General features: G+C 43.4%; 1 protein-coding gene across 1 annotated transcript in view; it reads left to right on the forward strand.

Annotated features, from left to right (window-relative positions):
• The window catches only part of EMCN (endomucin), a 91,899-nt gene that overhangs the window by 68,552 nt on the left and 6,463 nt on the right, over nucleotides 1-16,884 (forward strand). The window contains exons 9-10 of the mRNA XM_083157952.1: nucleotides 3,004-3,093; nucleotides 4,686-4,710. Of these exons, the coding sequence (XP_083014078.1) occupies nucleotides 3,004-3,093; nucleotides 4,686-4,710 (115 nt within the window). The remainder of the gene's footprint in view (nucleotides 1-3,003; nucleotides 3,094-4,685; nucleotides 4,711-16,884) is intronic.

Here is a 16,884-nt window from a genome sequence, read left to right on the forward strand (position 1 = left end):
AGGGTGCATTAACAAACAGCATACAAATGCTGACATAGATTTAGGGGAGTTATTTTGTTTCTGTGCAGGGTAAACACTGGCTGCTTTATTCTTACACTGCAATTTAGATTTCAGTTTGAACATGCTCCACCCAAATACATAACAAACTTAGATAAATACATGTATCATAACAAAAATGCAATCACAATGTTGTGGTATCAGGAAAAATCACTAAAGTGGGCGAAATATTATTTGAGTAATAAATAATTACTACCTTATTTAATAAGAATTGTTATTTGTGGGTGGTGAAAATGCACAGTAACACAGACATTTATTAAGTGTAGAAGTAGCTATAGATTAGTGATGCATGACACTAACAACGCAGAGTCCTTAACACATAAACGCTTAATGGTCTGAAATATATGGGGCGGTCCTTTGGACAACACTTGTTTCGCCGGAGCTTTGTCAAAGTGACGCAGTGACACTTTGACAAAGCTCTGGCGAAACACGTGTCAAATGGTGCCTCTGACACACCTACCGTGCACTCAGTCCCGGCGCTGTGTCACACAGGCGATTACCGGCAAACGTCCCCAATCCGTGAATCCCAGCGGTGGTCTTCTTCGTACCAATTACAGGTGCCATGCCCCACAAACAGCAACCAGTCACATACCATTGCACACACATGTGAGGCAGACCTCCCAGCTCTATCCACAGTAGGGACGCATAGCAGTAGTATCACTAACACAGTTTTTTCCATTACTTGTCCCCCTTCAAACTGCTATTTACTCCATCACTGGTTTTGAATCTTGACAGCACAATCTAATATCACAGCACCGCAGTGCATATGCAGCCTAGCATTGTCATTACTATCTTGATAATTAGGACCTATTGGGTTCTCAAACTCGGATTTGTGACAATCTATAGCTACCTCTACACTTAATAAATGTCTGTGTTACTGCGCATTATTGCCACCCACAAATAACTATTGTTATTAAATGAGGTTGTAATTATTTAATTATTATTCAAATAATATTTCATCCACTTTAGTGATTCTTCCTGATACCACAACATTGTGACTGCATTATTGTTATGATATATGTATTTATCTGTTTGTTATGTAGTTTGACGCATCTTTATTTTAGCTTAAAACATATTAATAAAAGTAAAATTTTAATTAATTCACTCTACATTTACATATCTACAAGCGTTTCCCAAAAAACCTTTTGTACGTTCCCTTTCGATCATCTCAGTGACTCTTCTTTTCATTACATTGGGTATGCGGGTGGGGCAATGCCTGCCAGGGGTAGGTTGCTGACGCCACTGGATGCCAGCTGCCCACCACTTCTTCATCCAGGTGCACGCAAATAAAAGTCAGTTTTCACTGACTTTTATTTATGAAGGCTGGAGAAATCATGTGATGGTCGGCAACCATTGAATGATTTCTCCTGCAGCGGAGGCATGTGATGGGGATGTGTTCTCATTACACATGCCCTTGCATGTTATGGGGTAAAATCGGTGGCGGCACATGCGCGGGGGGGGTCTATTTGTATGGGCGGCGTCTCAGTTGCTCAGTAAGCTGCGATGTTCTCAGCTTACCGAGCCAACCAGAATCGGGCCCTTAGTGCTAATTTTTTCTTGTTATGTACCTATATTATATATTTTACTGTATGCAACTTCCTCCATTGGGGAGAGAGTGCATAAGCTGTGTGCAGGAGTCCCGACAATGATATATGAAAAGTTGGGAGGTATGCACTAGGGATGGCCATCAGTGTGGTCGGCATTGATGCCAATATTCCACGTGGCCATCAATGGCAGCATACTATGCAATGGATGATCATCGATGGTTTTACCAATCAATTGTCATCCTTTTTCTATGACTAATTGTACCGTGGGCCGATCAGAACCACCAGTTGGGGCTGCATGGGTGTCAGGGGCAGAGCTATGACACCTTGTGGAAAAAAAACTATTTGGCTATGCTGTGCCATTAATGTAGGGAAACAATCTGGTTCTCCTCCATCGATGGTAAAAAAATACTATGTTGACCATAGACCATTGATGATTATGAATCATCAATGGTAGATGGCCATCCCTAGGGATCGATGCTGTTATGGCGTTTAATAAATACAAGTAATACATGCAGTATACAACTTTATACAGTATACAACGTATTATAAGAAACATAATTTCAGACAATTATATAAATAGATTCTGACTTAATTCAGTTGTACTATCTTCACAGTGGAGTTCCTTATGATTTGTCTTAAAGAGATAGCTCAGTTCCTAAGACATTAGGGCAGTGGTTCCCAAACTGTGTGCCGTGGCTCCCTGGGGTGCCTCGGGACACTTGCAGGGGTGCCTCGGGTTGGTCGTCCAGGACCATTCAAATTATTTATGATCAATTATTTATGGACAAAACCAGTGCTGGTGGCTGCCAATCATAAATATGTGTACAGTCAGAAGCAAACCTGCCCTTTACCACATAATTGAACCTAAGATTCACATATAAACACAGTCTAATTCATTTATATATATATTTTTTGGGGCCATGGGGTGCCTTAGAAAAATTCTGGTACTCTAGGGTGCCGTGATTCTAAAAAGATTGGGAACCCCTGCATTAGGGTAAGCTGTATACATGAACAATGCTATGCTTTTTCCATTACCTGATAATAATCTATAATATTAATAATAAATCGATATAGCTCTGTTTTGAAAATATGTCATTTTACTATTAGGTTATATAAGTCTAACGCTTTTCAAATAATACACATGGTATGTAAATTTAACTTTATTTTGCTATTCTATATTTTATCAATTAAAACCATATTAAAAATATAATGAAATACACTAATCTAGCTTATCATAATGACTGCACCCATTCATACTGTATCTAACCTTCAACATTCATGTCCTTTTCTCTTTAGTGAGTCCACTAGAGGTTGCATAATAAGCAGATACTTTAATTCGTCACAACTGAGAATACTATATACAGTATCGATACTACTACTAACCATCTTTCACTTTCAGGGATCCTGATTGGAGTGGGCTGTGTCCTATCTGCGATCGTATTGGTTGTCTTAGTTTTTCTCTACAAAATGTGTCAGAAAAAAACCCCAGGTAGGAACATTCCATCCTTATTAGAGCTTAATCATTCTTGGTGTTGCTAAATTGTAAGTTAGATAGCCCTTGCATTTATTTAACTATATCTTTTAGAATCTCTATCCTTTACAAGAGAGGGGTCTGTTTATGAAAATATGTATTTTTCTAAATTGACTTAACATTTCTACATTGCCTGGTACCTTGGCAAGCAATACTACACATGTACACAATAGGGCTGTATTTATGATCTCCCATCTAAAGCAACGGGAGATCATGGGGCGATATTCAATAGATTTTTTTAACACTGTTTGCATTCATTAAGGTCAGGTTTACCCATGCATAGCGGCTAAACCCAATCCAAACTTATGCTGGAAAGCGACTGACATGGGAGAATGATAAAGGGCATACGCACGGACTGATATTATTTACGATATTGGTCAGTGACGTTAACCACCTCCCACTCTATACATGCGGTTTTTGATGAGAATGTCAGATTGAGATGCGTGTAAATTGACGGGGGAAGTCGTTAATGACCTGCGGCTGTGCGCATCGTTAATGATATTGACATTGACCCTACACATTGCACAATATGCATTCAATATCAATAATGATATCATTCATATCGTGAAATAAATATCGTCCAGTGTGTAGGTAGGAGCTCTGTACTTGTAGCAGCAACATACTAGACACTCAGTCAGAGAAAGTAAGGGTGAAATGGGCAGGGATCTGAAAAGATCCTTCTGCTGCACAAGCTGCAATGTAAACAGTAGCTTTAAAAGACAGATGCTATATATACCATCTCAGGATGCCTTTTTGGAACTTGGTGGATGCCATTATTTTTATGTCTTCATACTAAAATATGGGAATGGTGGCCACTATTGGGGCAGAAATATAGAAATATAACCACGATATTTCAGTAATATCTAGTGCATTCAGTAATATCTAGTGTAAGACGATAATGCGGTAAAACCCCTGTTTTACCGCATTTTCAAATGTACTAATCCCAGGCCACCGCGTCACAGAAGGGCACCGTATCGCCCCTTTGGGTGGCGATACCCTCTAGAAACCTATGGGCTTCTATCACTGCCCGCTGCCCGCCATCTCCTACCATCTCCGGATTCTCCTACCCCCTTCCCATTCTCCGTGCTGCTCCTCCCCCAGCAGCATGGCACAGCTGGGGATATCCTTCCAGCTGCAGGGGGGAGAAGGAGATGCCGGGGACCAGCACAGAGCCCAGGAGGTGACAGTGCGGGGGGGCACACCACATCACAGGTATCGCGTAGGGGGTGGGTGTGTCTGCGTTACCGCACTGCGATGCTAGCCGCATATTTTAGTACATGCTCAAGCATTGCAGCAGGGCCGTGGTGAGGGGCTAATACATTCCTCCCTATATGCTTAATGAATGAGTCTATAACCTAATAATTACAATTGAACATGATAACTGACCTTACTGTAGTAAATACAGAATTAAGTGATAATGAATATGCCCCAATGTGAGGTTAATGTACACTGTGTATTTAAACCTCGTGTTTTATACAGTTTTTATTTAATTTAGTCATTAGAAATTGGAGGGGAAATTTTAGTAATGTCTGACTATTTTTCTCTTTTAGTTTCTGAAAACACTGGAACAAAAGGGTAAGTAACTGTCTGCCAATATCTTATTAAAGCATATAATTAAACAGAGGCAATTCAGAAGTAAATGTATTTGTAAACTGTCTCTCCTGTTCTACCTACAATGTGGAGTATCTATCACACATGCCACTGACTTTTACGGCTTACAAAGGATAAAGCACAAAACACAAGATGAAAATATATTAACATAAAACTATCCAATAACGACTGTCCCTCAGCATTTTAACAGATTAGTTTTATGTGACAAAAAGGGTATGAGAAATAGATAACAGTAAATAATGATAATAAAATAAACACCAACAATACAATAATAATTATAGTAATACTGTATGAAGAGCTAATAACTAGCTACAGCACACATTATAAGTAAGCTTATCATAATATTCCCTGAATGTAATGAGTAATAGTAGCTTTTCTCCAAACACATTTGAAAGAAATGTACTTATATATAATTTATTTGAAAAAGATGGCAGTTATGAACTATTAAATCATGGAGTGAAAAGTGCAATTGGGATGTGACCCATATATATATTCTATCTGTCCTTATAAAACTAAATATGAGCAATTGCAATATTTCAAGCAGAAGTGTATTTTTTTCCTTTGCCTAATATTTTACCTTTATATCAGGAGCCTGTATAAGCTGCTGTTAATGATTTATGGGTTGGATGTACAGTATCATTAATGCAATTTATATTCCACCCAAGAACGCAATGATACATTCACATATGCAATTATTATCGCAAATAACAGCTTGCGGAAAGAGTTGACTTTTGCAAAGCTGTCAGTGCTTGGTAAGAGGTCTCCCTCCTTTTCTATGCCAGGGAGCCAACTGCTGCAGATGCCTGCAGTGACTCCTGGGCTCCTCCTCTCTGAAGTTGAACTCGGTGTTGCTAGGGAGTAGAAGGTCCCCGAGTCCAAGGAGCACACCAAGAGGCTGCCCAGACAGGAGGTGAGGAGGGCTGGTGTGGGCGATGCAGGGTGGCGGTATGCAGCTGCGGAAAGGAGCCCATAGTCTCCTGTAGGGTAATGTCAGAAAAATCTGTCTTTACCCTCTGCATCAAAAAGTCGGCAGCGGCGATTGAGACATTTGAAAATGCAGTAAAAGTCCTGAAAACTTTTAAAGCAGTTTCAGTTTAATACATATAAAATATAACTGCATGACACAAAGGGCCTGATTCAGAAAATGTACACTAACCCAATGGTTAGCGCACATGTCTGATGGTGGGAGGAATGTGCATGCGTAGCATGTGTACTCCATGTGCAGCCTTCCATCTGCGAGTGCAGACTCCCCAAGCTCCAGCATGATTAACTTGCTGCGGCGTTGGCGGTTGAATGCAGTGCGATGGCAGGGCTGCATTTCTGGAAACAGGTGTTTCTTGGCATTGCAAGCTGCTATCCAATCTCATCAACTCTGGGTCCTTAGAATCGATACTGGAGTTGGTGGCTCCAGAGGAGAGGTTGCAGAAAAGTTCAAAATTCAAATAGGGGAGAAACACCAACTGCCAGTGAGTCAATTTGCAATGGAAGTTGGTGGCAGTGGGTGGGGCTCCCTTATTTGAATTTTAATCCTTGCTGCAGCCCCTCCTTTGAAGCCTTTCTGGATACTGGACAGTGTTATGTAATAGCATCCACTCACCCAAGTAAAGTATGGAACTGTTGCATGGCATAAGGGTCATTTAGGGTATAAGAACATACAAACACTTCAAGAAGGGATGGTGACAGTAATGAATGCAAGCAATCCTGATAGTCCAGTGTATGATAGTTGCATCATCTTCCCGAAACCAACAACTAGAGCACACCACATCTATATGGTCCTATATAACATTGAATAGTGGATTCCTGATGCTGATACATTTTACAAGGATGACCCATGTCAAGGAGAGATACCAAAAGACAGTACACTATAACAATATATAAACATGTATCACCGGGTTACAAACGTTTCTCCTTTTCTATATAAAACCTTCACTATGCCACTAACCTACAATAGCTTGTAATAATTATCTATATAATAAGTTGAAGAGTCTGTGTGCGTGTGTGCGTGTGTGCGTGTGTGCGTGTGTGTGTGTGCGTGTCCGTTGCATTGCGGGTACACCGTGGCACTCAGAGCTGCCAAATTTGGCAACAAGGTACCTCTGGACCTGGTGGTGTGCACCTCGAAGCCGTTTTTTGGAAATTTCACTTAGAAATTTAAAAAACACCAAGTTTAAATTTCCCTTCATTGATGATCTGGGGAAAAAGATTGACGATCGGGGAAACCGTAGTCGAAGGAACAACTCCACACCTGATATCATTGCTGTCATTGAGTATGAATGACACATTCTAACATTATGGTGAAGGGTTTAAACAATTATTAGGAATAACTGAGGATATACATAGACCACACATCACACACACACGTACATATTGTACACGCACACACACACAGTACACCACATATGCACACAACACACATATATATAGGTAGCACACCTCACACACTTACACATTGGACAGATACACACAACAAAACACACACATAACACACCACATGCAGTACAACACAAACCCATATACACTACAACACACACCCAAAAACAGTACAACAAACACACAGAACACACACTTAAACATTGTGCAGATACAGAAACACACAGAACACACACACTTAAGCATTGTCAGGATACGCACAGCACACTACACGCACATATATATGTAGCGCACCTCACATTGAGCAGATACACATAACACAACACACACACATAACACACCACTCATGGTACAACACACACCCACATTCACTACAACACGCACCCAAAAACAGTACAATACAAAGAACACACACAAGCATTGCACAGATACAAAAAGCACACTACACACACACACACACACACATTTATACGTAACACACCTTACGCACTTACACATTGTGCAGATACACACAACACACACATAACATACCTCTAACAGCACAACACACACCCACATTCACCACACTCAAACACCCAAAAAACAGTACAACACACAAAACACATACTTAAACACTGCACAGATACACAAATTCACAACACACACATACACATACTGTATATACATAGCACACCTCACACACTTACGCATTGGACAGATACATACAACACAACACACAACCACATACACTACAACACACACACAAAAACAGTAACACACACAAACACATAAAAATTAATTTGCCATTTATTTAACAGTCTGTACCGGCTAATAAAAACTGTACCTAATGTACCAGCTTTTCTTTTTTCCCCATATCCATCTCTGCGCACCCCGGCCAGTTGCACTGAGAAATCTTTGTCCTGTCCAATGCACCCGTTGATCAATACAAAGTGTGTACACTGCACTCACCCTGTTAGTCAGTTGGATGTTAGGCACTGCTCTGCCTTAAGGGTTTCCCAGACTCTTTTGGTTCATAGATAATGTTTGGTCGATGGGCATGAGCGCTGCATGTATTTGTTTGAAGTTATGAGTGTAAGAAGTCGAAGAATAAGACTGAGATGAAGATTTGTCACGTTATAGTGTACAATTTACTCAATAAATCGTGAAATAAATATGTGTACATAGAAGTACAATCCAGAAATGAAAGTAGAATTAAAAAATAAATTCTGATTCAAACTGATAATTGTTTGGATGGGGTGGGTTGTGAAACAAATCTATAGGTGGAGGGGGTATGGATATTGTGGGCATAATTAGTGTTTTATACACCCACAGGGGGTCCCCAGTTGATGAGAAATTTTCACTTCAGTGTCACCATAGGGGTATTTCCAATTGGGGTTCAGGTGGTCTTTTAGGGGTCCCTTTACAATCCCGTTGGTCTCTTCTCCTGGAGCCTACGGTCTCCCTCAGTGATTGACTATCATTAAGGGAGACCGTAGGCTCAAGGAGGAGAGACCTACGGGATTGTAAAGGGACCCTAAAAGACCACCTGGACCCCAATTGGGAATCCCGCTATGGTGACACTGTGACCGTGACACTGTACTGAAAATCCCATCAATTGAGGACCCCCTGTAGGTGTACCAAACACCAATTATGCCCACAATATCCATACCCCCCCACCTATAGATTTGTTTCAAAACCCACCCCCATCCAAACAATTATCAGTTTGAATCAGAACTTATTTTATAATCCTACTGTCATTTTTTAATTGTACTTCTATGTACACGTATATATTTTTTCACAATTTATCGAGTAAATTGTACACTTTAACATGGCAAATCTTTATCTCTGTCTTATTCTTCAACTTATTACACTCCAAACCTTATCAATGCACCCATTTATGATTGCGATGGCTGGATCGGTGTATTGGCCCGTGGGTGTAGGGAAGAATTTGGCCCATTGCACCCGTTCCCAGTGGTGCATTGCAGTGCTGTGGTTAGCGTGCATCGCATCATGATGTCATGTGGCCAGGCCCGCGGACCTGCTCCCACACTCAGTGGCTGCCCCACTGTTTGGTAGAGATGCCTGGTGCATGTGCTGTACAGATCTCCAGACCTTTAGAGACTGTTGCAGGCAGGATCGGTGAGGGGAGCGGCACTGGCAGGGAGCGTTGAATTTTTAATTAATTATGGCACGGTAAGTAATGCCCACCCCGGTCTCCACGCACTCAGCGCCTGTAATTACACACCCTAGAAACTGTACCATTGAAAGTATAGAAATGGAGGTGTGGCCACGTCCCTTTCTGATTTTGTACCAATTTCTGACCCTCAGATGTTGGAAGGTATGTCATAGGTGCTAAATCTCAGGAGTGGATGTGGAATTCATCAACACATACAAGTTATCAACTCAGGAGCGTTGTGTTTCAAACAACAACACCACACCTGATTTCATTGCCATCATTGAGTATCAATGCAAACACATTCTAACATTATGGTGGAATCTATAACAAATTACAATCTTAGGTCTTTGGCACAGCATACTATAAGATGAAATTTTTCAGCAATTTTGGAAATAAAAAAACCCCAAGGTTTTCCCGGGCAACGCCGGGCGGGTCAGCTAGTCTATATAATAAGTTGAAGAGTGTGTGTGCGTGTGTGTGTGCGTGTGTGCGTGTCTGTTGCATTGTGCGCACACCATGGCACTCAGAAATGCCAGATTCGGCAACAAGGTACCTCTGGACCTGGTGGTGTGCACCTCGAAGCCGTTTTTGGGAAATATCACTTAGAAATGTAAAAAACACCAAGGTTCAATTTGCCTTAATGGGTGATCTGGAAAAAAGATCGATGATCTGGGAAACCGAAGACAAAGGAACAACACCACACCTGACATTGCTGTCATTGAGTATGAATGCAAACACATTCTAACATTATGGTGAAGGCTTTCAACAATTGGGAATTATTGGGGAAACACATAGACCACACATCACACACACACGTACACATTGTACACACACACAGTACACCATATACACACACACAGCACACTACACACACACACACACACACATATATATGTACAGTAGCACACCGCACACACTTAGACATTGGACAGATACACACATCACACACATACATAACACACCACAAGCAGTACAACACACACCCATATACACTACAACACACCCAAAAACAGTACAACACACACAAACACACAGAACACACACACACATTCCTCTTTTACACCAAAAATCCTGGATCCGACATGGCATTTGGAACATGGATCCAAGTCAGGTCGGATCCGGGATTTGCACCTTTTACACTGTGGTGCCTTCCTGCAGTGTAGACGGAGGTGGTGCTTGAAGATGACATCATCTCCAAGTGCTGGGACCATGATCAGCCCCGCCAGGACCACCGATCATCGCGCTGGGGGCAAGCCCAGCACCAAAGTAAGCTGCCGGGCTGCCTCCAGCCCCTGTGCACCCCTCCTGCCCATGTCTGCGAGGTGAATGGATGCCGCACACAGACATCCATTCACCTCTTCCCTGACTCTGCTGCTGTATGCAGAGTACAGCAGACAGCAGCGGAGATGTGTGTGACCCCCCATCCAACCTCCATACTGACCACAGGATGCTGGGGTCCGGAGGTTGGGCTTCCCCCATTGATGTAAACAGAACCCGGGTCACATGAACAACACAGCTAGCAGGTGGGATGAATGTGACATGTAGTGTGACATAGAGGTGCATGTCCCTGCCTCACCCCACCATCTCTGTCCCTGCATCACCCCGCCATCTCTGTCCCTGTGTCACCCCACCATCTCTGTCCCTGCATCACCTCGCCATCTCTGTCCCTGTGTTACCCCACCATCTCTGTTCCTGCATCACCCCGCCATCTCTGTCCCTGTATCACCCACCATATCTGTCCCTGCATCACCCCCCATCTCTCTCCCTGTATCACCCCACCTTCTCTGTCCCTGCATCACCCCGCCATCTCTGTCCCTGCATCACCCAGCCATCTCTGTCCCTGTATCACCCCACCATCTTTGTCCCTACATCACCCCGCCATCTCTTTCCCTGCATCACCCCACCATCTCTGTCCCTGCATCACCCCACCATCTCTGTCCCTGCATCACCCCCCATCTCTCTCCCTGTATCACCCCACCTTCTCTATCCCTGCATCACCCCGCCATCTCTGTCCCTGCATCACCCAGCCATCTCTGTCCCTGTATCACCCCACCATCCTTGTCCCTACATCACCCCGCCATCTCTGTCCCTGCATCACCCCACCATCTCTGTTCCTGCATCACCCCACCATCTCTGTCCCTGTATCACCCCAACGTCTCTGTCCATGCGTCACCCCGCCATGTGGCATAATGGGAATTTTGGCTCAATCCAGGTGGCATAATGTGAATTTTGGCTCAATCCGGGTGGCATTAAGTGAATTTTGGCTCTTTCTGTGTGGTATAATGTGAATTTTGGCTCAATCCGGGAGGCATGATGTGAATTTTGCCTCAATCCATGTTGCATAAAGTGAATTTTGGCTCAATTTATGTACTGTAGCATAACAGGAACTTTGGCTCTTCCAGTTTGGCATAACATGTGTAAGTGTGTGATATAATGTGAATTTTCTTTGCTCATTCTGTGTCGCATAAGGAGAATTTTGGCTCTTTCCGCGTCACATAATATTTAAGGGGCAATTGTGAGGGGGTCTACTACTGTTTTGCATAATGTGTATAAGGGGCATACAGCATGGTACACTACACTCAAGGACATGCTCCCTTTTCAGTGGCGGCATTATCTTTTTCTGGAGTGTGCACATAACTTCAGCCTTCAATTTCCCATACCCCCACCTAATAAATTCCACTTTGACCATTGCACACACATATTTTTATGTAACGCACCTCACACACTTACACATTGGACAGATACAATACAACACAACACACCACACCACACACCCACATACACTGCAACACACACAAAAGCAGTACAATGCACACAAACACACACAAATAAATGCATCATAGGTGCTAAATCTCAGGTGGATGTGGAATTCATCAACACACACAAGCTATGAAGTCAGTAGTGGTGCATTTTAAACAACATCAACACCCCTGATTTCATTGCTGGCATTGAGTATCAATGCAAACACATTCTAACATTATGGTGGAGGTTTTAATAAAAGACAATCTTGAGCCTTTAACGCAGCATAAGACAACATTTTACAGCAATTTTGGAAATTAAAAAAAACCCCAAGGTTTTCCCGGGCAACGCCGGGCAGATCAGCTATTTCTAATAAAATGCATTTATACCTTTCACTGGTTAACACAATTATACACATGTGGTATTCACTAGCAAAGATTTAAATTTTAACTTCCATAATAAAAGTATGATCTCATTTTTGCTATAATAATGGATCAAAAATGTGGTCACATAATAAAAGAAAATCAAATCAATAAAGTCTATTTATGCATCCTGGTATTTTTATATACTAAACATTTTCTATATTTAGCTGCACTACTGCAACTAATATAAACTCTTCTTAAACTCTTTTTTATCACATATTAAACAGTACAACAAAAATAGTAGAATTACATTTTTTTTGTTGCCTACAGACTACCTACAACATTATCTGACTGTATAAGAAAACTCATATTACAGATAAATAGCATTATACCCTAACAAAAAAGATATAGTTAATAATGAATTTTAGTTTAATGGAGTGTCCTAACAAAAATATATCTAAGTGCAAGAAGAATATTCAAAAACAGAGTTGTTAGCGCTGTGGTTAAAAATAACCAACTTTTTTTTTTAAATCAAAGCAGTGTCTAAATCTAAGTTTAAAGAAATAATAAAAAAAATAAAATAAACAAAATGAAGTGCTGGTTGTGCATCCCCATCCCAAATAGTAAATAGATAATCTATGCAACAGCCATAGTATACTATGTTTATGCCAAAAATTCCTTTCTATATAAATTCTTCTTCAAATTGATTGGTATAAATTGGCAAAACTTGGCATGACCCTAATGCCCATGGCTATACCTACCATCTGTAGAAAATATTAAATATGCACTGCGCTGCACGGAGTGGGACCCACTCATTACATATGCAGGGGGTGGGGACTCGCTCATTAAATATGCACTGTGCTGCACGGAGCGGTGACCCTCTCATTACATATGCAGGTGGCGGGGACCCACTCATTGAATATGCACTGCGCTGCACAGAGTGGGACCCGATCTGCATATGTGGGACATATGCAGGTGGCGGGGACCTGCTCATTAAATATGCACTGCGCTGGGTCCCGCTCATTAGATATGCACGGAGCGGGACCAGCTTAGTGCACCAAACTATTTCTTGCCTCCGGCCGGCAGAGCTTATGCCACTGAAGCCACAGAAGGTGATAGGCTGGATCCCTGCATGATGTCACTGCCCACAACCACAACTGTTTTCTATGTGTGAAATGGGTTCAATGTGAAAGGTACAAAAACGGTAATTAAATGGTACATGCGATGCAAAATGGGTTTAACTTTCTCTGACCCATTTTAAGAAACATTTTAAATACATGGTGTATGCAGGTTTTGTGATGTGAAAGCAGTATTAAGGCCCATACACACTTGACGATTTTCACCTAAAAATCGGTCAAAACAGGCGTTTTGACCGATTTTCAGCTGAAAAACGATTAGTGTGTATGGGACAGCGACCCTCGACTAGTGAAGATGCGCGCTCCCGCATCACCGCTAGGAAGGTCTTTCATCTGCTGGTTTTACCAGCAGATCCAGCGATGATGGATGGTTTTCCATCCATCATCGCTGTTTGTGTACGCTGCAGGGCTGAAAGTGATTAACCACTTTCAGCCCAGCGGTACGCCCCGCCGCCCTCCCCCCGCCCCCTCGCCTATCATATACTCACCCTCCTGGACTTGCCCTCGCTGCCCCGCTCACTCGTCCGGCTGGTTGTTGCTGCTGCGGCGGCGGCTGGCTGGTGAAGAGCCCTGCTCCCCCACCTGTCTCACCCTGCCTGCTGCCGCGCTGGTCCGCCCCGCTCCACTCCACTGTCCACACAGTCTGCCTATGCTCGGCCGCCCGGTACCGGCATGCAGCTGATGCACCCCCCACCTCCCTGCATCCTGCTCCACACGGAGCAGCAATGGCCACCAATATTTTCTCTTTTAAGCCAATAATATATACATTGCTGGCATGTGCCAGCAATGTATATGTTAGGCACCACTGGGCACCAATGACATTTATAAGCCTTTTATAAGCCAGTAATATATAGATTACTGGCACATGCCAGCAATCTATATATTACTGGCACCGCTGGGCACCAATGACAATTGTAAGCCAGTAATATATAGATTGCTGGCACATGCCAGCAATCTATATATTACTGGCACCGCTGGGCACCAATGACAATTGTAAGCCAGTAATATATAGATTGCTGGCACATGCAAGCAATCTATATATTACTGGCACCGCTGGGCACCAATGACAATTGTAAGCCAGTAATACATATAGATTGCTGGCACATGCCAATATATTACTGGCATTACTGCCCACTATGAGTTAAATTGAGCCAGAAGGGGCAGAACTGCGTTCCGTCAGTCCATTTTGGAGGCGTAACATCCGCTCACTTTGCCCCACTGTCTGTCCCTGCCTGCATCGTTAAAGGAGACAGCCGGCAGAGTGGTGGTAAACCTGGCTATCTCAGAGCAGGTCCAACCACCCGCTGTGAGGCTATTTGGAATGACACGCCTGCTTGCAACTCGCGAGCCACCGTCGCCTGATTGGCTGCGAGTCGCGGACAGATGGACCTGCTCTGAAACAGTCGGATTTCCCCACCGCTCTGCCCGGCGGTCTCCTTTACTGATGCAGGCAGGGACAGACAGCGGGGCAAGGTGAGCGTAAGGATTCAGTGCACATAGCATGTTACCCCTGGCACCGTGCATGTTACCCCTGGCACTGTGCATGTTACCCCTGGCACCGTGCATGTTACCCCTGGCATCGTGCATGTTACCCCTGGCACCGTGCATGAAAACCCTAGCAATGAACATGTAGGTAAATGACACTTATGTGGCATTATATGTAATGGGCATTATGGTGTGTGGCATATGCGTAATGAGCTTTACGGTGTGTGGCATAATGTGTAATGGGCATTATGGTATGTGGTATATGTGTAATGGGCATTATAGAGTGCATAGTCCCCTGTCCCACAAAGCCATGCCTTACATTTTTTGCAGGCCAGCAATGTATATTTTACCCCCGCCACTGCCCCCCAATGTATATTTTGAATGGATTTCTCCCTACGTGCACAGCTGCAAATGAAATTTTGCCTTGCACATGGGTGGCATTTTGCCCGGTCAGGGCGGAGCAGGTGTAGTTTACCTGATCGCTGGGCTCCGAATATATGCAGCCCAGCAATCAGTTCTGAATCATGCACCAAGAACAGGAATGCACTGAATAAAATGGCAGCTGCTCCCATCCTTGTAATTCAAACCCCGCCCATTATGTAAATCGCCTTTTATATGAAAGATGTTCAGCAAAGACTTTCGCCTCCTGAAAATCTCTTGCTCTTTGGGGAAAATAGCTCAGTGTGTACGCACTATTTTGGTAAAAGATATATCTTTCAGAAATTTTGGCAAAGTCTTTTGAAATGAAAATCTTCTAGTGTGTATGGGCCTTTAGAAAGCAGGAAGCTAGGTGGATGTAATTGATTCCTCCTCATAGAATATCAATGGCTGGAATGTGAACTTAGAGGCGATAATACAATATTAGAGGCTTTGCTTGGGTAGACAGGACCTTGGTCAAAACAATAAGGACTAAGGGCCTGATTCTGGTTTGTTGTAAGGCAAACAGCACACAACTGGCCAAAACCATGCTGCACTACAGATAGGGAAGATGTAGACTAGAGGGATTTAAATTTGGGTGGGGTGTATTCAAAATTTAAATTGGAGTGTAAAAATAAAGCAGCCAGTATTTATCCTGCACAGAAATAATATAACACACCAAATCTAAATCTCTACACACATGTTAAATGTTAAGTCTGAGTAAGGTTACTTACTTAGGCTGTAGTTGCAGAGAGGCACTGCAATTGATGGTCGTGACATTCGTCTAAACTGCAATCGCATCTCAGTTTGATGGGATCGCAAATGCAGGCAATGCCCATGCCTCACATGCCTAGTGATAAATCCGGCATATGATCAGGGCCGGATTTATCACTAGGCTCGTGAGGCACGGGCCTAGGGTGCGGCACCTATTATGGGCGGCAGACTCTGGCAGTGGACAGCTGGACTGGGAGAATGGGGGTGAGGGGATTCTGCCACCCGTAATAGGTGCAGAGTCATTGTGTCAGTTGAGTGCATATTGCCAGTAAGTGGACCAGGAGAGACAGTGCTGGAAGCGGTATTTTTAATGTGTTTCTGAGCCTGAACTATAATTGGCTCACGTTGAGCACAACATTTGAAATTCCGCCCCCGAAATACACGCTACAGGACCTCACGTTACTTTCTACACACCACTACCTGCGCGGGATCTCAGTGACAGCATCTAAAGGATGCCGGCTCCGAGTCCAAAGAGATCAGCACTCCGGTGTGCAAAGGTGGTGCTACATTCTCAGCAACGCCTAGACAGGCACTCTGCCTGCTTTGGTCATACTGCTGCTGTGCTCTGTTGCCCGCTGCATGAGCACCCCCGGCCAGCGCAGCCCTGAACACCTCCGACAAGCACAGCCCTGAACGCCCCCAGCCAGCGCAGCCCTGAAAGCCCCCCGGACAGCGCAGCCCTGAACACCCCAGCCAGCGC

Source organism: Crinia signifera, chromosome 1, assembly GCF_055691185.1.
Source record: "Crinia signifera chromosome 1, ASM5569118v1, whole genome shotgun sequence".
Classification (NCBI taxonomy): Eukaryota; Metazoa; Chordata; class Amphibia; order Anura; family Myobatrachidae; genus Crinia; species Crinia signifera.